Source organism: Eleginops maclovinus, chromosome 3 (genome assembly GCF_036324505.1).
Source record: "Eleginops maclovinus isolate JMC-PN-2008 ecotype Puerto Natales chromosome 3, JC_Emac_rtc_rv5, whole genome shotgun sequence".
In the NCBI taxonomy this organism is placed as follows: domain Eukaryota; kingdom Metazoa; phylum Chordata; class Actinopteri; order Perciformes; family Eleginopidae; genus Eleginops; species Eleginops maclovinus.
In genome coordinates this window covers 6,569,423-6,591,295 of record NC_086351.1, presented here as the reverse complement: position 1 = coordinate 6,591,295, position 21,873 = coordinate 6,569,423, and the positions used below count along the sequence as shown (strand labels likewise).

Sequence of the window (21,873 nt, the reverse complement as noted above, 5' to 3'; positions counted from 1 at the left end):
CCCATTTGCTCACAGTAATGAGCTTAACGAGCAGCGGGGAACGCTTTGCCAACTTTCTCTTCTCAGGCCGCCCTGCAGTAAATTATCGGTAGAGGTCATTAGGGCTGAATCCAGCCTTAAAAGCAACACTTGTCTCTAAATTAGATTAATATGTGTTTTATTATTTACACTTAGTGCTGTTTTTTTTAAAGACACAGATGTGAAATCAAAAGACAAGACAGCACATCGATTTTTGAACATTGACAATTTGTATTATCTATTAGAAAGTATAACAAAGCTTAACTTGACTTTAAGTAGGACTAGTTATCAATTCATAGATGTATAAAGTATTTCTGTGTTAATATACGACCATATGATCGTTTTTGTTTTAAAATAATCATATTTTACTTCATTGTGCCTTCCTCACTGCACGCATTCTTCTGAACCAGACTTATGTCTCATGGTCATCTGATTTTATGGTTGATTTCAGACGTTCATTAATTCCATGCATGAATGGTCTGCAGCATCGCACTGCCTGGTTGCCCAACTTTGGCTCTTGTTTTGGGACTTTCTTGAAATTGACCACAGGGGTTGTGCTGACTCACGATGAGACTTCACTGGCCTCCAGGGATTTGAAAGGCTCCGTCACCGCTAACCATGAATGTGGATTTAATAGGCAGGAAATGGCTGTTCCAGAGCAGGTCTTGCACTGAAAGCTGGATGAAGTTTAAGGGGAGGAAATGTGCGAGTTAGGTGAGAAGTTCAGGGGAAATGGTGGGAAAAAAGCTGATTCTGTGTCTTCTCTGCCAAAGGTCCCCTTGGTTTCAGGTGATGACACAGCACCTTGTTAACGCAGCACTGTCTCGAGGCTGCCATGCTGCTTTGATTTATTATCCAAGATCCTTCGAAAGCCTCCCAGATTAAAGGGACGCTTCGGTCGAAAAAACAAACATTACAAAACGTGCAGGGCGGGAAAGTGTCAGGTACTCTTTGAGGCAAGCTTCATGTATATTTATAAGACTCGTTCACGTGTATGAAATCAACCATGTTTGAGCTTCGAAATAGGACTGTGGTCAGCAAAGTTTATACAAGAGTTTGTCAATGTTTTGAGAAAAGGGATTGCTTCTGCTCAATTTACCAAATGCGGAAGTACAGTTAGTATGTGTATGTACAGTAGTGTAACAAATACAGGAATAGACTCCCTATAAGCTTTCCAAAACATAGATGTTGAAGCTGTAAGCAATACTAATCTGAACAGCACGAACTCTGTTTGGATTGAAGCTACCTGCCTTAGTTATAGGGTCGCATTATGCATTTCTCCATGTGTTCTGCTTTCTGTTGTTTTTTATGTAATAATTCAGTATGATAGGCCATTTTGTTTTTTTGTTGGGCATTTTGATTTATGAAAACAGTTTGAGAGCAACTGATGATCCGATGGAAACAATTGAAAGCACATTTTAATAGCCGAATGACCGCTTGCAGGGTTGCTTCTGCTCTCATATGGCATGCTGTTTGGTGGATGCTCTTATGCAAAGTGCCAGACATTGCCACAAGGGAAAATGCTCAACATAGTCAGTCCCAGTGGGAATTAAACAAGTTAAAGCCTGGAGGTATATTTTCATGTTGTCACCACTAGATTGAAGCTCTTTGTAAACACTGTAAAGCAGTCCCAAAAATGTCCTTTTCAAAAATGTTAATTGTAACTTTTTTTTAAACTCAAACATATCTTAAGCTATCTGAAAGTGGGACCGTGAGTATACTGTATGTTTATTCAAATGTAGCTTGGTTTTAACAGTTCCCCCCTACCAGTATAGTAGCAGGACGTAGCTCAGTTTCTTTTAGTAGAGTAGAGTTCAACTTCACGGTCGTAACAACCTTTGCTTTAATTTTCAGAACCTCACCACAATTATTTCTTTGAATAGTTTTTTCTTAAAAATGTTGCATGTTTGCATCTATCAAAGAAAATCCGGTATGAAACATTTTGTCATATCAGGGAAGTGTTGCGCTGTAGAGTTTCCTCAGCAGGGCTCTTTATAGAAACCCACACAGCTAGACAACATGGTGATATCAGGGGGAGGAGTGAAGTTGCTGTGCCTTCAGCGGAAGATCTGCTCTAATTAGTCTTCCAGAAAAAGCTACAAATTGTTCAGCCCACCAGCTAATCTCTGCAGAGCTACCTCTCCTGGGCAACGCAGGGGCCACTGAGTACAAGCCCGGCTGCCAGCACCATGTTCACAATGAATCAGTGTGATGTTCACCGGTGGTGCAGCCTACTTCTGCCCACACTGTTGGCTAATTAGCAACCACCGCAGTGAATGTGAATTGTCGAGGCAGCAACATAAATGTGGTTTTTGCTGTAAAAAATATATATTCTGTTTGTGTAGAAAGTAAATTGTATCCCATAACCTGTACTTTTTAACCTGTATCATAAAGCCCCAGCCTCAGAGAAACCATCTGTGCCGAATAGATTTGACTTCACTGAAGTGCGTCATCCTAAAAAGCCAGTCTTAAAAGCCCTTAGGAGAACATACCGAGCAGCAAGTCTTTCCAGGGAATAGTTTATATTGAAGATCAAAAATTGGAAACAGCTGATCCAAAGCGTCAATTCTATTGTGCAGCATGTCATGAGAGTAAAAGAAACACAGTAATACTCTCTGGGAATAACCCAGCGGGAAACCTTACATGCTGATAATCATTTGTTTTACGGTTACTTTGATTCGCCGTCGTTTAGATTATTAGCACATTAGCACAGCGTTACACTTCAGAAGACCTATCAGTTCATCTGAACTCCAGATTGGGACCTCTCCCGGCGGCAAAATCCCTTTATACTGTCTCTTCCTGTATAGGTGTTATCTCGTTTTTATTTAAATACATTATGCTCTCAAAGAAAACCTTTCTTTAGGTTGTTGCTGCTCTGTGACAGATGGCATACATGGAAATTGTGGAACATTGGACCTTGTTGGATAAGTGTTTGTACAGTGACCAGTATGAAAAGCTTTAAAAGACTCTACTGGACCGTGGTAGTTAGATTGCCAGGATTTGCATATTCAAATTTACCAAAGCAAGAGCTAAACTACTGCTCTGTTAGTGCTCACATAATCGACCATTCTTGTTCTTCAAACATCTGTGCTATTCACAGTCAATCCCTGGTCAATCCCTGATACATTTTAATCACTGCCTCTGTGTTTAGTTATTGATCTCCTCTGCCCAACAACCAGCCAATTAGTTACATCCGTCAGTGTCCTGTCTGTGTGTATACGTCTGCTCATTGTGCCCGTGGAAGAGAATCATTCATGTGTTTGCTCTCTTGGAGATGCAGTGCTGTGGGTGGCGTGCTGGGCCTTGGTTTGCAGCTATTGATTACAGCAGTGTGTGTTGTGTGCTGTGATGATGGGTTGTTACATCAGAAATCCTACGGCTGTGTGACCCTGGTCCTCCCACACTTTGACCCCTCCGCGAGCGCACAACAGCAGGGATGTGAAAACACAATGCCTGATATCTGTTTCCCTCCAGTGGAATGAAACTTCTTCAGTGAGTCGCAGCAAAAGCTTAGCCAAATATTCTGGAGGGATTGTGGCTTTCAACGTGCTCCCATTTTGGCATGTACTGGTTTTTAGTAATTCAGTTACAAAAACCTTTTAACAGAGTATGTTTTTAATACTTGGAAGATGTAAATGGTTTGTGCCCTGGCTGAGCACTATCGTCACGTCTTTACACTCCCTGGCCACTCACATAGTGATTGCCGTATGTTGTTTTGTACCCGAGTAAAGGTGCTTCATAATCTACACAACATTTATTTATGTCGTTGTTTCAGTGTAGAAAAGTGCGCCAATTTCAAAATACGCCATACAATGGAGTCATCCATACCGATGTACTGAAAGAAAGACACCCTAATGAAGTCATCATTTTCAGTTGTTTAGCCCTTATAATGATGTGCTGCTTACCCAGGCCCAGGTCGCTCTAATACTTATATCATTATTTGTATACCCATTTGGGAAGTAATGAAAAACAACCCTGATCTAATAAAACTTAATTCCAGGACTATTGATAATCCATTCATCCTTTGGTCGGTACGCTCATTATGTATTATTAAGAGTTTTGTTTCAATGAATACAACTTCTCAATGCAAGATCTTGTGACCCCTCCATCAGGATATACTTTGTGACAAGTTATGAGGCAATCCAGGTTTTTTTCCACTCCTGATTGATCTGTTGCTTATTGTTTTTGATCAATCATCTATAACACCGAGAGAAATGCCCATCAAACCCTGTCATTGCCAGCTGCTTTCTTTTTAGCGTCATGACATCGATGATTAATGCTGCCATCTTACATTTTCTGTGCCTTCAGTCATGCATTTCGAGCATCGCATCTGACTGCTTTCTACTTTCCCCAACAGTTGATATTGGTCGTAAAGTCCTGCTCATCTCACAAACTCCATTATGCCTTTTGATCATTCCTGCAGAAACGCTGCAACATACAGTCTGAAAGTCCCTGAAATGAACGCAGAGGGACACTGAGTTCTAACATTTACCAAGGCCAACGTTTTGTGCAAACACCTTTTTCCTATTACCTTTGTTTCTTTACTTGTAAAGCTTCCAGAGGAGCGAGGCAGGCTGACATTATAAAAGACGGAGTAACTTAGAAATAAAACTTGAGTCATTTTGCTGTATTACAAACTCGGAGGCAGAACATTATGTCGGGACACAATCTGACTAGCGCCGGGTATTTTTGCTCTTCCATCACTTTGATGAAAATGATTACTATTTGGGGAACATAAGATTCCTTGGTGCTATGTGCTTTAATCATAAAGTCTGCTTGTTTTTTCTCCATTGTATAATATTGTTCCAGCATACATTATAAGTATTTGTTTTTGTAGATGGAAAAAGGACTCTTTAAAATGCTGCATTCTCAGATTTAATGGCATGGAAGAAAACAACACAGATGACCCTGATGTGTTGTTCCTTCTTATCTATGAATGTGTTTCAGCAGTGTTTTAATGTGTGCCACAACTCCAAAAAAGTGTATTGGTATATAATTAACATTTAATCAAATCACAGCTCTCTGACCACTAATCGCTGTTTCGGGTTCCTGGACACTGTGGTTGGTTTAGTTTGAGAAATGGCTTGGATTCTCCGAGGTGTCTCTAAGGAGGTTTTTTGGGTGACAGGATTTTCAGCTGTTTAGTTTGTCAGAGGTAATCGGATCATGTTGTCCATTTTTCACAGGTCTATACAGGCTCACCTCTGGAGAGCCAGGTGTCTCGTATTATATTGCTATTAGAGATGATGTTGTAGTACTGTGAAAATCCATAGTGGGAAAAAAAATCAAGCATCTGTTGAACATCTTTCGACAGATTGTATGAAGGGATTTTTCACTTGAAGTTTGTTTGATCATGCAGAAGACAATTGAATTTCTTGAGTGTGTCGTAATAGTTGAAAGCGCTTGAGTCAAGCATACTTGTGTACCTGCAGCCGGAAATAGCTTTCAATATATTCAAGGCTATATATTCTTTGTTTGTATGCAAATTAAAAATGACATCTCTTTGGAGAAAATGTTCTCTCATTTCCTTCAAAGAAAATCCATTTTCTATACTGGAAAAGTCATAATAGAAGCTGAATGATGTGTGTATATATATATCTATATATATATATATATATAGATAGATAGATAGATAGATAGATAGATAGATAGATAGATAGATATACAGTATATAGATAGATATAGATAGATAGATAGATAGATATATAGATATAGATATATATAGATATAGATAGATAGATATAATAACTACTGTTTTATTGTCATACATGTGAGATATCACTGCAAACAAGGTTCACATGGTCGTGTTTGATATATTTGATAAACCTTGATAAAAACAAATGTGTTATAGTTCAGATATCACTAATCATAGCTTATTATGGGTGTAATATTAAGCTGTCTTTGGCTCTTTCTGCTGTACAACTGTAAATTTCCCATCTATTGGACGATTAAAGTTCTTCTGATTCTGATTATTTTCTCTTAAACTCAAAAATATTCCATCACTCAGGTTTTTACAAACGGCTACATTTCAACAGCTATTACATACAGCTCTGGAAAAACTGAAGTCACCGCTCTCATGTTTTCTTCAATCTTAATCTCTACATTTATGGCAGCTATTCCAGTGTCTGTTGAATACCAACACAGAGAAATGTTGACAGTAATTTATAGAATACAATAAAACGTTAAACTCTAAGACATACCTATGAATAGTAAAACTAGAGAAACTGATAATGCCGCAGTGGTTGACAAACCTCCACATTTACCAAGATTAGGTTACAATGTTTGTCTTTTAGTCACGTTTATTCTCATTGTGAATGGATTGCGATGACAATTGGTACATAACTCTATGCCCGACTTCAGGATGACTGCACTGGCTGATGGTCTAACTTGATGATCCCCTGTCGTTAAAGCTAGCCTCTTCATCAGGTTAAACGTTGTTTAATGCCCAAATACCTGCCAACTGATGGCATTCCCATGAGCCTTTGTTGAACTTTATTAAGTACCTTTTAGCAAATGTTAGCATGCCAACATGCTACATGTATACGATGGACAGAGTAGACATTACACCGGCGAAACACGCGTGGGTAGCTGGCCTAATGCTAGCTATATATTGCTTTATTCTCATTTGTGATATCTTTATGGCAATGCCTCACAAAGAAATGTTTGATTGAATTGTTGCTTTGTCAGCTATAATTTAATAATCTGTGAGCTATCGCTATAGTTTGTTTTGTCAGTATGTCGACAGTCTGTCGCTACGGGCAGAGAAGCATCACTCAACTCTGTGCTTTTTAGCTGCAATGATTACACTTTATGTCTCTTCATCTTCCAATTCCCTGTCTTGCTTGTTTTGTTTTTTGTTATTCAACAAAGACAGTTTTCTTCACACCAAATCCATATATACTTTTCAGCAGCAGCCATGGAGTATTATAGGGCATCAATGTCTGGCTCTTAATCTACTGACATCATTACATTTTTAAGGTAGGAGGAGTAGCTGCAGGGAAAAGTCAATCATATCGTATAGCAGTGCGTGTTTTTGGAATGAAAGTCCTTAATCCTGTCTGATCTACAAGCTGTCATTCTGTTTTGACTTTGAGCTACAGTAGACCAATTTAATTATGTCGGTGTGGTTTTTTCTCTCAGTCCACTGACTAGTTTGTCTGCCCTCTGTTTATGTTGCAGATGATGAAGTTTGCCTGGGACAACTACAAGCGCTACGCCTGGGGCAAGAATGAGCTGCGGCCTTTGACGAGAAACGGGCACATTGGCAACATGTTTGGTGAGTGTCTGCATTTGGCCACGAGGCTCAAAATGCTAGAAAGTCATGTTTCTATTTTGTTTTTCCTTTTGACGTTTTTTCTCTGGAAGACTGTGTTAAAGTAAAGAGGGAAATATTTTGGTTTTGTTATTTAGAAGCATTGGAACAAGCAGATTTTATTTGTCCCATGGTAATGATCTCTTTACGCTATATACTCCACCAGTATTATTATTACAAGTCTGTCGGGAAAGGGCAGTTTTTGTTGAAACAATTCTCATAAGCTCACAAATATTTGCTCTGCTTCTCTGAACTTACACCAAGAACTACAAGGAGGAAGTGAAGATCTATAAAGTTGAGTTTTGTTGAAAGGCTGATACATTAAAACTAAAGACACTGCTTCCATAAAGTGAAAGTAAAGCATATTGGTTATTGGTTCTGCATTAGGAAACACCGGTATTATGTGACCATTATAAATATCACAAAGCAAAGTTTGCCCTTCAAGATCGATTAAACCGTAACAGCCAGCCCTGGAATCAGTGACGCCGTTTTTATCCTTTGTTTTTTATTCTTTTGACTATGCTGTGGATAATATTTCAATAAGTAGACATTAGACGTAGTTATCATCGAGGGAAGAGCAATAGGGAGGCAGTCTGTTTTGATTAATCTGCAGACAGGTTTGTTTATACTGTATTTACTCAAATGTATTTATCTTATCTATATGTTGTCGTCCTCTTGAAGCGGTAATTTGGAGCCCCTTCTGTAATTCTTTGGTTTCATGCTTAGTGTTTTCGTCGCTGGGTCAGTAAGAACAACAAAACACAATCAACAGATATGATCTTATTGTCATTGTGATCGGTTTCTTTTGAAAAATGTTCATCAATCAGGACTGGTAACAATGTTTAAACCCCCAGTTAAAGTTAGGCAAGAAAAAAACCTGAAAGCTACAGCAAACAGGGTTTTTTCTGATATCATTACACCACTTCTCAAAGCAAAGTTTAAATAACTGAATTTCAAGAAAAAACTAAAAATATATTCTCCATCCGTTTTAATCTGTCTGTAGAAAAAGATAACATGTGGCACCTTTTCTCTTTGCGCCTCAGCGAGCTTTTGTCACCGCATCCTCCTTACCTTTCACTCAGCAGGGAACAGCTCACAACCTGCAGGGGTGTCTCTGTCTCCCAGAGCCTCTAATTGGAGCGAGATCCGGAGGGGTCCGCAGGTCGTCTGCAGTGAAGCATATCAGTCAGTTCACACTGCTGAGCCACAGAGAAATCCGCCATAAAGAAACCTTTAATAAAAGGTGGATCAACTCCTAATAAGACTTATACGGGTATTGTCTTCCATACCTGAGGTCCGCTTCCATCAAACCTGCAGGGACTCTGGGTTATTGAGGCGCTGATGCAAGCTCTTTTGAAAATACAGTGTGTGATCTCCTTGCTGTTTTTATTGCCCTGAGGTTCTCAGTTAGGAGGGATCCCTTTGAAGCACCTTGAAGTCCTTTAATCACGCTGTAGGTGTTATACTCTGAAGCAACTAATCCAGACTTATTTTCTGATGAAATCCAAAAAAAAAGATCACACACCTGCTCATAATGCCAGAAGTAAAGAGACTTTTTTATAACATCATCTGTCTAAGACACTGCTTAATTCAATGAGTAAGCTGCAAGACCAAGTGCATTTTAGTCTTGAAGTGATTGGTTAGTGAATCCATTAGTTAACACATCCCTGATTCAAATAATCATATGCTAATATACAGCCGCGGAAAAAATTAAGAGGCAACTTCAGCATTATCATTTTCTCTTGTTTTATTATTTATAGACATGTCTTTGAGTTAAATGAATTCTTAATTTTTGTATTGTATTCTATAAACTACTGACAATTTTTCTCTGTGTTGGAATTCAACTGTCACTGGAATGGCTGCCATACATGTAGAGATAAAGATTTAAGAAACCTTTGGAGTGGTCTCTTAATTTTTTCCGGCACTGTAGGTGAATGGTGTTTTGAAGTAGGCTGTTAAAGTAATATGAGGAGTTGATAGTGATGGTGTCAAAGTGTCTTTGAAGCATTCATTAAATATGAGGCGTTATAAGAGTTCCAATAGAATAATAAATAAAGGTAGTAAACACATTTTAACCGTATATATGGTTTGTGTCAACATAAACTAGATCCTCATAGCCTTATTTTTTAGTAAACAATTCATCTTTCCCACAGTGAAGCCCTCCGTTATTGTCAAATTACATTTCACAAGAATCAACAAAACACTTTTTCTAACATTTGAATTAACATATAATTATCCAGTGCTTTTAGTAACAAACACTATTCATTGCCTGCAGTAGTCATAAAGGCATAAAACCAAATAATTTGAGAACAAAATGAATAACAACTGCCAAAAATAGCCTAATTCCCACTCGCTGGTATTATTTTTATTATAGGTATTAACTTTTTGTTTACTTTTTTCTCTTTAATGAAGCGGCTGTTCTGTATGCAGTAAAGTAGAAAACTGCTCTTTTCCCTTTAGGTAAGCTATCTAGGCCTCTTCTACTTGCGCTACTCGTAAAGTAACACATCATTAGAAAGTAATAACAGCAAGGACACTGTAAACTAATGGATTGTACTGTTGTCAATACTAAAACTTGAGGAATGAGAGGGACGATGAGAGAGTCAGTAGATTGTGATTTGTTTGTTTTAAAGCTGCATTAAGCACTATCAGACTGCTGGAGGCCAGAAAATAAACTCCACATTGATGAGCCTCAGGATCAGCTTATTCAATTATGAAGGCAAGCACATTAGCAAACAATCACTACATATTTCTTACAGATCATATACAACAAAGTAATATCAGCATTACATTGGGGCCGGTGCCAAGAAGGTTCCCAGCTCGAGTTTGATCTAGTTTGGCCGATTAAAGCTGGATTTACAGAAGATGTAGAGGGGTCCTGATGCAGACTCCTCTGCAGTAGGTGTTTAGTCATCGCTCCATGTCTGATTTTACCAGTTCGAAATCATCAATGCCACACTTTATGGCCGTATCATGCTATAGTAAAGCTGCATTTACATGATGGACAATTTGCTTTTAGCTTACAGCGAGGTAAGGTGCAGAGCCCCTCAGGGGAAATGGCTAATGACGTTTCCTTCTCCCCTGCTAGCTTGCAGTGCTTCATTCAGCTGTCATCTGATTGGTTGCGCATCGAAATCTCAGCGGTAAACAAGGTTGAAGTTGAAATAATTTGAAGTTTGATTACAATTTTGTTCACGCCTAGTAGTGTGGCATCCATAAACGTTTTACTGTGTGTCATGTGACTGCAGCTTAACGTTCCTCACATAAACTCATTAACTTGTTTATTTTAGAAGGATGTTAGGAAGGCTTTCCCTCATGTATGGTCGGGAAAGGTGACGATTACGGAGTATTTCTTCAACTTGTTTTATGTTGCCTCTAGGGATGCACTTGTTGTAAAATTCTGGGTCGATACTGATTGGTGATGCCGATACCAATGTTTTTTGTTGTTGCGTATATCAACAAACACTTGTCGAGGTGATGTGTATGACGGTCAAAGTGACTTAACCATGCGGCCGAACGATTTAATGAATTGGGTAAAGCTGAAACTTACAGAAAGACAAAGATGTTTAAGATGGTGCATTGATTCTCATTGGGATGCCTCACATTTTAACAGCCCCGAAAAAGAGATTTTGTAGATATGTTGTGTGTGCATGCATGAATGAATGTGAAACCGAAAGAGTCGTTTTCTTCCACAACAGATGAAACCACAATTTTAAAATAACTCTGCTGCCGGGGCCAGAGGTTTCATCATAATGGATTGTGCAATCTTCAACTTCTGGCAGCTAATTGCCATCTTTATCTGTGGAGAGCAGCTAAGCAGTGTTCTTTCAATGCAGATTCATGCGATAAAAGCAGGGGCAGAATAAGCTATTTGTCTCTGGCAGAAGAGTAATCGTCTACTCTCCAATGTGGGGGAAGGAGAAAACGTCAAGATTAGTCCCATAAGCAAATATATTTAAATTCTGTCAAAAGCTAGCATCCATTTCCGCTCTCAACAATCCTTGTTTGCTACACTGTGTATCGTCTTTGAGTCAAGGAGAGGGGAAGAGCGAAAGGGCAGCATGCTACATGTAAATGTCACATTGGGAAAGCCGTTGCGAGAAGCTAGGTATGAAATTGGATGCTGTGTTCTTTAATTTAATCCCCAGAGTAAATAGAAATGCGGCGAGATCGGATCTTCAGTTAGCATTTGCGTCAGGATCTTGTCAATATGCTGCGAGTCCCCAGAACATCCCTTCTGCTGTACACTCAGAAAAGCAATACGTGGAGAGTGCGACGTTTCCTCTGCTGCTACTGTACCTCAATCACTCCTTCACTTTACTCAAATCTCCTCTCACTCCCCCATTCTTTTCTATTTTTACGTTAACTCTTTCCACTTTCCTTTGTTATGACCCTTCATGCTGAAAGCAGCTTCCTCTGTCTTTATTCTTTCCTTGTAACCAAAGTTGTTTCTAATGGACTTTCTTTCATTTCCCTTTTGTCGTTTAAAGTACGTTATGTCTTTAGTGCTTATTAAAAGTTTCTTTTAGCTCATTGCAATTGCAAAGAGAAAACAGTATAGCACTTTCAGCAAATCTGCCTCTCTGTAAGATTGTGAAGGAGTTTTCACACGGAAAGGAAAGATAATTCATGGAAAAGTACAGATGTTTTCCCCCTCAAGAAAAGAATTTACATTAAGATTGGTAAGCATTATGTAAAAATATTTAATAAATGTAGTGTTTAAATACTGCAATGGAAACCTTAATATATGTTTCACAGATTAGTATTGGGTTGCTGATTGATTAAATGTCGAGGATCATCTGGTTGCTCCACCGTGTTGCCCTTTGATTTCGTTAGATAACTTCATCTCAGGGTAATTATTAAAAATATGAAACCAAGGACACTAAAGGTCACATTGGAGTGTGTTGTGACAGCTCCAGGAATCGTCGATAGAATATGATGAAAATACATAAGCGTAATGCTTTGAATCAACACTATACGGCATGATGTGGAAGAGGTTTAATGATGGTTTTTTTTGTCTTATTTTGGAGGGTAAAAGTATTTTTATTGTATCAATTATGACCTCACTGTTGGAAAAGTTGATCTTTTTTTGAATAATACGTATTTTCACTGTTTAATTATAGGTTCATGCAGTATTCATCTGTATAATCAACTGTGTCACTGTTGGATATTGTCTTTGGATAGTTCAGTACTTATTTACATGCAATAATAACTTTAAGGATTAGCTGTAATATTTAGGTCTGATATTACCAGCAGTTCCCACCCTGACTGGCATAAATCACTGAAGAAGGTCAATAGGATGATCTGCCGGATGCCTTGTGTGCTGCTATTGACTTTCAGCTATAATACATTTTTAAAGCAGGGGATGCTCTCTGGTATTACATCTGATTGTAGGAGTCAAAATGGGATGAGGAAGATTTTAGTTGACATTCTTTAACCTGTTTTACTGATTTGCTTGGCTGCTTTAGGGAAGCAGAAAGAAGTTGTGCAACATTGACATATCATTAGCTTTAAAGATGATGTTTGGCAAACTAGTTGGTCAACATCTCCTTGAGTATGGTTGCAACAAACATAAATGCAACACTTCTGGAACAACATTACCATGAATATATCTGAAAGTGTCTTAACTCTCCAGAAAACTGCCGGTGAAATCCACAAAAAAAAATGTAGGAGTTGCTTGTTTTGGCCATGCCTGTTTTTCCCGATCTTTATATGTAACAGAAGCGCTCATCACAAAGACCAAATACACACTTTGTTGGATTAGATTGGCTGGGCGAACACAAAATATTTGTGCCGCTGAGTTTTGAGTAGTGGCGACCCCAAACATTTTTTTTTCAAACAAATGGATAGTAGTGCAGAAAGAAAATACAAATCGAAGGGACTATGCTAGTCTGTCAAACAACTGGCCGGTTCCTTGTCAAAATATCCTTTTCAGACGCTTTTGATGAAAACGCTCCGAGGAGGTTCTCCCCAGCGCCTTTTTGCCAGGAAAAAAGGCGCTATGTGGACACAGGACCTTATCTCCCATGTGTCGATGTGATCTTGGTATTGGAGAATGATGCAAAGTAGTTCTGGGACATGTGTTAACTGTGCAAAACTTGCAAGCCAAAGGCCTCAGTAGAGTGAATTATTTTCAATGTTTGGCTCCCAGACCTCTCGTGACCTACTTTCATGGTGGAGAGCATTAACTAAAAGTGTCAGTAGAGGATGGTTCTATATTTTCAGCTTATCTCAGAGCAAGGCTGAAAGCAGCCCAAAGCATTGAATTTAAATTATGATATTGCACACAGACAGTGCTTCATCCTGAGGAGGTTATTCTGTATACGATGCAGAGTAGAACACAACCATACATTTTGTCTCTTTCAGTTAAAGCAGGTAGTGATCCTTATCTTACAATCACTGTTCCACATGGACAAAATACGAATAATCTTTGCAATTTTTGGCTGTTTTGATGTATTTGTTTATGAATAATTTTAACTACTAAAGCAGATTGTAGCTGAAAGATCAACTGAAGATGTTTGTAGGACTTTCTTTTTTTTTTTTTTTGCTGCATGTTTGTGCACCCTTCTCAAAGCTTACCACTCACCACCATGTAACTGGAAGCAAATCAAGTTGGATGGATTGTTTCCTTTTCTTTGCTTTTATCACCGGAGCTCTGTCAGCGAGGAGAGCTGTATTGTAAGGGAGGTGTTTCTGTGCCTCTTGGACAGTCTCCGGGAAGCGTTATTATTCTTTTCCTTTTGTTACTTCTCTGGGAAAAAGCTAGAGAATGGGTCCCTCAAGTCAACTCTGTCCACCCTTCAAGCGTCCCTGTATTTTCGATTCCTTTTGGCTACAACAAAGATGTGGGAGGGCTGCTTTTGACTCCTGTGCTATCCTTTTGTATAGTTAAGGGTTTGAAATTATGCTTTTAGGATTAGTGGCACCAAAATCACACACCCCTACTAAAACTGTCACAGACTCCGAGATAAAGATTGACTTTATTTTTCAGAGCATAATATATGAAAAAGTTATTTCAGATTTTAAAAATAAATTGAAACTAATGTCGTTTTTCTCCAGATCTACCATTATGTTTTACAACTCATAATGTGTTTTCTTCATGCTTTATATACTTCTTTTTGCCTTTCATCCCATTTCTTCAGTATATTTTGGACAACATATCTAGGTCTGTGTATCAGGATACATGATTGCCCTCTACCCCTTCAGATTCTCGCGCTCACTGTAGCTTGACTATATATTTACAAGACGTAATAAGACGACATTTGGTGCGTTTGTTTTTTAACTTCCAACAGTACATGTGACACAAAGCATGAGATATTCATTGCCAATTTAACTCGATCACATGCTTTGTAGCATCAGTGCCATCGCAACATCGTTCCAAGGCTTAAAACATCCACAATATCCTGTTTAAAATTCCTGTCCTTTTCTCAATTGACGGGACCTAGTAATTTTTTCTTTCTTATTAGAGCTCTCATGTGCTTTCTCACTTCCTCCCCTTGCTATGAAGTGATAAACCCGAGCAAGCCTAGTGCTTAAATGGAAGATTAAAGAGGTGTTCATGCCTCTGTAGGCGACGTCATTACCCTCGTGCCTGCATATGTGGGTCAGTAACTGAAACACACGGCACATCAAATGCCAAACCAAAACCCCAGTCCAACAGATGCCGGGGACAAGACTTGTGCCACTCGTGCTGAATGGAAAAAAAAGAGCAATACATTCGGTGTCACAGCTGCCCCTCCCTCACTCCAGAGATGTTTCATCAACGATAGATGTCCTATTGCTGCTAAGGTGATTGGCCACATGCTGCTATGCACAATTGCTATCCAGCTCTCTGCCACTCCACAACAAATGAAAGAGTAGAGACCTCTTTCCATGCATGGTTTTCTATTTTTTTCCTGCTTTTATCTTTGGATTACATCATTCATCTTTTTCCATTTGCTTTCATCCCAATGCTCTGCTCTCATTTTGTCTTTTCCCCTCCTCATCCCAAGAGGTGCAATTAAAGCGCATACGGTCACTGTTTTTTGTAGAGAGTTGTCCTGAAATGCTAAACGAGCTTCTCCTTGCGACACAGGCTGAACCCATAACCTCTGCTCTCGATGCTTGCACGGGGACCATTTAAAACCAGTAGCGTTTATTAGAAAATCCTGAGGGGTCTTTAAATGATGTAGAGCGCTGCCAGGTGCTCTTACATGATGGGAACAGAGGGAGGAGATGGTGGATCGATGGCCCCAATGATGAAGCCTCAGGTTTTCATTATTTAGTCGTCTCTTGCTTGAGGCCAGGTGAAAGTTGAAGTAAAATGTTTTATACAGCTATCAGGGGTCCTGTGGATCCTTGGGAGCTCCTGAAAATTGATGAGGGATTTCAACCAATCGTCAATGACGTACATCATCATTATTATAATATTAAAGACCAAACAAAGAGAGCTTCTGGAGATATGCGCTGAGGCCGCACATTTGCTTTGACAGTGATGCTTAGAAAGGACTCATAAGGGACTTCACTCATACACATGCATGCATACAAACACGTTCATTATGCTGTCAGGACATTGAACTCTTCTCATTTGCAAAATCCACATTTTTTTTTAATCAAGGGACACATTTTTCACATTCAACCGGCAAACTCTTCCTCTTACAGTATTACGCAGACCACACATGTTTTTCTCTCCTTTCGCAATTACATCCCAACAGGTCTTGTGCCTGCTCTTGAAAGAGGTGCACTATGAAGGTAAGAGAGATGGAGGGGATGGGGAAGGGAGTAGCAACCGCCCCTGTCATTACACTTAAATGAATGGTGATGCAAATGGCGCCCATCACCTCCTGTCAGGATGGAGTCGCACCCAGAGTGAAGGGTTGTCACCATCCGCACACTTTCCATTTCTACTCCATCCATTTCAATATCCCATGGGCTCCATTATGATGCGGTGGATATCATCGGTCTCCATAGCAACCAGAGCCAGGGGACAAATCAGAATCTGCCCCCCCCTCCCCACCCCCCACATACACCCCACACCCCTTCCCATCCTACCCTGTCACTGGATAGTGCATCCAGACCCTCTTTCTGATGGTGCTTATTAGTTGTGGAACCAATAAGGCCTCCTGCTGAAACTGCTGGCAGGACACGTCACATATAATTATAATAGTGTGACGGAAACATTTTTATAGTGTTAATGTACAGCAGCAGCGGGGGATGGGTAATGATTTATAGATACGACCGTTTAACTAAGATATGCAGGGATGGGCACAGTTATCTCAACCGATGCTAGAATACTAAAATGAATACTGACAGTCTCCCCGAAGTATAATAACAATTTGCATTTTTTTCATGAACATAACATCAACAAACGTGAATAAAACGCGTTGAGTTAAGATGTTGAAACATGTGGTTTAATGCCCTGCACATCCATGCATATAACAATATAGCTATGATAAACTAATATCATCTGATAACAGTGGCCTGACGATATGTATTAGTCAGGGTCTAGTGCACAGAAAAACAATGTGTACATTATCCCGTTTTTTTTAATGGTACAAGATGCGTTTGCTCTTTGCAGTCTGCTGTGCTATACAGTTGTCAGACATTGAAGGAGTACAAGTAATCCCAAGCAAACACATCATCATCCATAAATCCACCCCGTCTCATTTGTCCGAAACTCAGACCTCGTGTCAATTACTGTGTAAACTTTATTAATGCTACAGATAATAATGATATTTTTTTTCAATACACTTGATTATTTATGGTATTAGCTACTGAGCTTTGGTCCTCTGGGAATACATGTGTTGTGCACTACTGAGCCTTACAATGTTTAGACCGAAATGTTGTTCCATTTTCAAAAGATGTAGCTATTATGGCCCTTTACAACATTCAAAATGTGGACGGGCAAGTCATCCTTTCTCTTTTCCACTTCATACGAGGAGCTACTTATCCTAGCTTACTAATGTTACCACTTATTCCACCATAGGCCATGTGTTTGTCGTGCATTATAGAAAAGAGGAGCAGCTTTAATATTTGGGTTGTGACGGTGGCTGATGACCATATGCAATCATTTTAATACAGTAAAGTAAATGGCCAAATCAAATGTTTAGATCAGTTTAAGAACCATGTAAAGAAGTAGAAATACTGTCTGAAACATAGATATACGGATCTAGAGTCATCTCTTACACAAAGGGATTGAAAACAACAACAAAGAACCCATTTCCTCTCCTCCTAGACAGCGAGCCTCTGATAACGCGCTCTGCTGATGTCAGAAGAGGTTTCGTCCCGCTGCGTGTAATGAATGTCCTGGCCGCACTGCTCTGCGTCTGCTGGCACTGCGGCTGCATCACTGCCTGGAGATCACAGCACACCCAGTGCTTCACATGTACCAAAGGCTAGCAGGCTGCGCTGGTGACAGGGTTATGCATTTGTAATTTGTTGCACAGCCAAGTCAGTTATAGTCAAATAAAATCTGATATTGGCCTTAGAGGACTTTAGAATCTGTACAGTTTATGACCCCCTTCTGTCCATTGCTTTGGATAAAGAAAATACTACCGGATATATTAATTGTTGATGCCCTCTCAATCCGAACTATCATGACCCTTGGAAGAAAGTAATTGTGAAGAAAAACAGAGGATGACAGGACGTAAAAGGGACGTCATCTTTCATTATCATCATCAACAAATATCTGTTCTTCCTGTATCGGATTAGAGGAAGTTCCCCCCCAGTGGGCCTAAGCACATCATGAAGCCTCTGTGGTGGGATTTAATCCAAAATGATGAAAGTCTGTTTGCAAAATGTAGGACGAAGCAGGAGGATTACAAGGGACTCTGTTCTCTCTTCCACTGTAACGATTCAATCGCTGGTGGATGCAAGGGTGAAGGACAAACTTGCCTCATCTAGATAAAGCCTCAAATGTTGTTTAATCTGGTGGTTTTGTATCGCTTGGGATCCTGTGTTTATGTAATCTGTGATCATTGACCAGTCTGCAGTGACGTACCACCGGAGACTCTCTGATAATGACGTTTCTGAAACATGAGACATGCCGTTTGGTTTGTAGTAATCCATGTTTGGCAGTTTTAATCACAAGCATTTCCTGCCAAGCTCTTAAGCTGGTGGCAGTATGAGGGAGCAGATTTAGCTTCATTCACTTATTTTAAAAACTATTATTACACAGAACTTTTTCTTTAGCTTTGCACCGTTGCTGTCTCTTCTCTTAGTCTGAATATTTGACTAAGCTGAAGAGTCTCGCACCCCCCCCCCACCCATCTTTCCATCCATCATCTTTGAGACTGTTCAACGTGACTCATCAGACTTGCAGCCTTCTCAATAAAAATCCTGTTTAAATTCCCCTCAGACCCCTGTCTGCCAGGTGGAAAGGAACGTTTATTTTTGCTCATTTATCATTCACCCGTAGCTTTTCTGATATTTCCTTTTATGTTCTCTAAAAACAGACGGATGTGCTAACATTTCAGCACATCCTCCGTCTGGATTCCTGCAGCGCTCAGACTAGATGTGGTTTCGCTCCTTCACACACTGGCAACCCACAGAGCAAAAATGTTTTTGTTCCCGCGGTGAGCGACGTACCTCGAAGCGTTGGAACTGACTTTCTGAGGGAAGCAAAGATTAAACAGTAGCAAAGGTTGACCTCTGTAGCCTGTTGTGTCTCTCATGCACATATGCACACAGACTCCCGCTTCGCCTGTATCATCCTGCGCTCAATCTGTGTCTCCATAAAATATTTTCCTCCCGTCTGATCCAGAGCAAATCATTGCCAGGTAAGGTTCAAGTCCTCTGTGGTGACTCTCAACTGGTGGATAGGGGAAGGGAGAAGAGCGATGGAAGAATGAATAAGTAAATGTGCATGAAATGAATTCCTTCTGTTGGTGTTTCCTGCCGTGAGGGTTGGAGGAACTTTCCCACTGAGCTTGACAGTCTGGGCCACACTTCAGAGGTGGTGGTGGTGGAGGGGGTTGTGAATGCTGCTAACAGCCTTCGGCATCCTGGAAAGGAGGATGTTGACACTGAAATAAACAGAGGATTGTGCGAAGCAGGGAAATAGGAATTGATGATAAGTAATGTGGACAAGTGTTTCAAGTTTCCTAACTTGCATTCCTCTAGGAAATATTGTTAGAAAGTTTGCATTCACGCTGTAATTGAGTGTGAAATTGCAGGTCAGCAAGCAGCGGTTACTTCCAGTGTACACACAAGTGGTCCCTAAATGGGCTTTCTACAGGTTGATTGAAAAATTTGAAATGGTTCACAGTCTTCTTCTTAATTAAAACCTTCTTTTTAATAAGCGCACCGTTTCACTTAACCACATATGCCAGAAGCTCCGGTTATTTCTATACTGCCTGTTAGAAACCTGTTAAAGTTGGACTGTCCTGCAGACCCGTCATTTAAGACATGGAATAAATGTATATACATGTTTCTAGATGTACACACACACACAGGTTCCTTACTCCTCCTCTTCCTTTAAATGCCTGCAGGGCTGCACAAATGATGGGAAGCGACTGCTCTGTTTAGATGGTTTCATTTCCCCAGCAGACGTGTAGTTTTTTTCAACAGGTTATTACAGCTTTCCTAAATTGGTTGGGCTGCAAGTTTTCCGCTTGCAACTAGTGAGCTAGAAAGTTCCATTCAGATGAGATCTGGTGGACGGGATGCACAACCTCGCTTTATCTATAGAAGAAATAAGACATTAAGCTTGCAAAGTGGATTTCTTTCAAGGTTATACCTGAGGCCTCAAATATATGCATTAATTCTTGCCTGTCTGGATTTTTTAATGGGAATATTGTTTAAAATTGATTTACTTTTGGATTTTAGTATGACCTTACGACTGGTTGCAGCTGTAGGACTGTGGCTGAGTGTATTTATCAAACGCCTAATCAGAGCCTCTAGCTTTTGCTGTCACTTCCAATCAGATGGTGAGGGTTGACAGAGCAACAGATGTATGATTCCCCCCTCTCTTACTGCACTGCGTTAAGGTTGATCAATGCATGAGAGGCATTTGGGAGAGTGGGGAGGCGATGGGTTCGATAACACTGTGTGCGGTGTGTAATCTCATCTGAGGGGCTGTCATATCAGACAGGGCTGCTGCACTGACACACCACGCTCTCCCAGAGTGGCAAATTAGATTGCTGCAATTAGATTGACGTGAGTACCGCTCAAAGTCTTGAGCATCACTAATCATGGCTGGACAGTGTGCATTTTGCATTTGTTTGTGATGAGATTAAGGTGTGTTGATTGGCTATTCAGTCTTTGGCACTTTGATAGTTCATTGATATCCCTGAAAGCCATCTCAAATTCAAACCAATTTCCATACTTTAAAATATTCCATATGTGTAGTGGCCTGTGCCTTAAACTTAATAAAAAAAGACATTTCTACTCTGCCACCTTTACTGAGCTCTTTGCTCACACTGTGGCACAGTCATAGATTGACTTCCACTTTTAACTAAAAAACAATCAACACAGAAACATTGTGTAATTTGAGTTCAAAGGCTGAACTGATGCCCCGCTCCACGCACATTTCCTACATGCTTGCCAGCACTAAAGCAAACTCTATCCAGACAAACGTATTTCACTTTAATTCCACAAGACATGTGTGCATGACAGGGAAGAATAGATCAGAAGCTGCAAACAAACTCCATAGATTTCCCAAGTTGCATTTGTTTAAAAGTGTAGTAGCTTGTCTGAAAAAGAAGAATAAGATATCAATTGGAATCAGTTCTCCTTAAGGCTTACTGCATCAAACTAAATTACAGTACCTCAAAATTCAATAAGAAATTGATCCTGCCTCCCTTTGAAAAGTAGTAATCAAGCTGCCTGGTGCAACACACACAGACTAAACACTGATTGGCTTTGAAATAAAGGATCTTGCTGGCTGTGATTTTATCCGAATCCTCTTTCAGCTGCCTCGTCCTCTGAGGGCCTCATAATGGACTAAATTCATTTAGACTCCGGTTTTAATGTGCCTTGATCTGTCAATTCTCTGTCCCTTCCTTTGTCTTGCAAAGCTATTGCTATCGCATTGGAAGGCACAAGGCCCCATTAGATGCAAGTCTTTTAGCAGAGCAGTTTGGCTGTGTGATTACGATAATGGTGAGAATGGAGAGACGGAGGAAGGGAGCGGGGGAGTCTGACGGGTGAGACGGGGAGCAATCAGAACTGGTTGCCTCTAATGCTGTCCATGTGGTGCTTCACTGAGAGGTAGGGAGTGAAACAGTGGGAGTAATATGCACAAAACTGGTAGCCATGGCAGCAAGGCAGTCATACAGATGAATCCACACAGAGAGGAAGGATTACACTCAAATATCCTGACACACAGAACTGACTCGGAAGACAAACTGTTGAAGTAATTGTTATGTTTCAAACAAACTTCAGCATTAAAATATTTAACGTGTGTCTTTAATTAGGCATTAGCGTAACATATAAGATTATTAATAGCTCCAGAAAATGACCTGTAGGATTAAACTCAAACAGAACACCCTTTTGGACGACATGCTTGATGAATGCTATATAAAAGCTCTGAACAATTGTTTTGGGTGATTTATCTGAAAGGGATC

The 21,873-nt window shown here is 39.9% G+C and overlaps 1 protein-coding gene across 2 annotated transcripts in view; it reads left to right on the top strand.

Moving 5' to 3' along the window:
- LOC134861636 (mannosyl-oligosaccharide 1,2-alpha-mannosidase IA) overlaps positions 1-21,873 on the top strand; it is a 169,284-nt gene that overhangs the window by 65,081 nt on the left and 82,330 nt on the right. For both annotated transcript variants that reach the window (XM_063878974.1, XM_063878973.1), the window contains exon 2: positions 7,198-7,294. In XM_063878974.1, the coding sequence (XP_063735044.1) occupies positions 7,198-7,294 (97 nt within the window). The remainder of the gene's footprint in view (positions 1-7,197; positions 7,295-21,873) is intronic.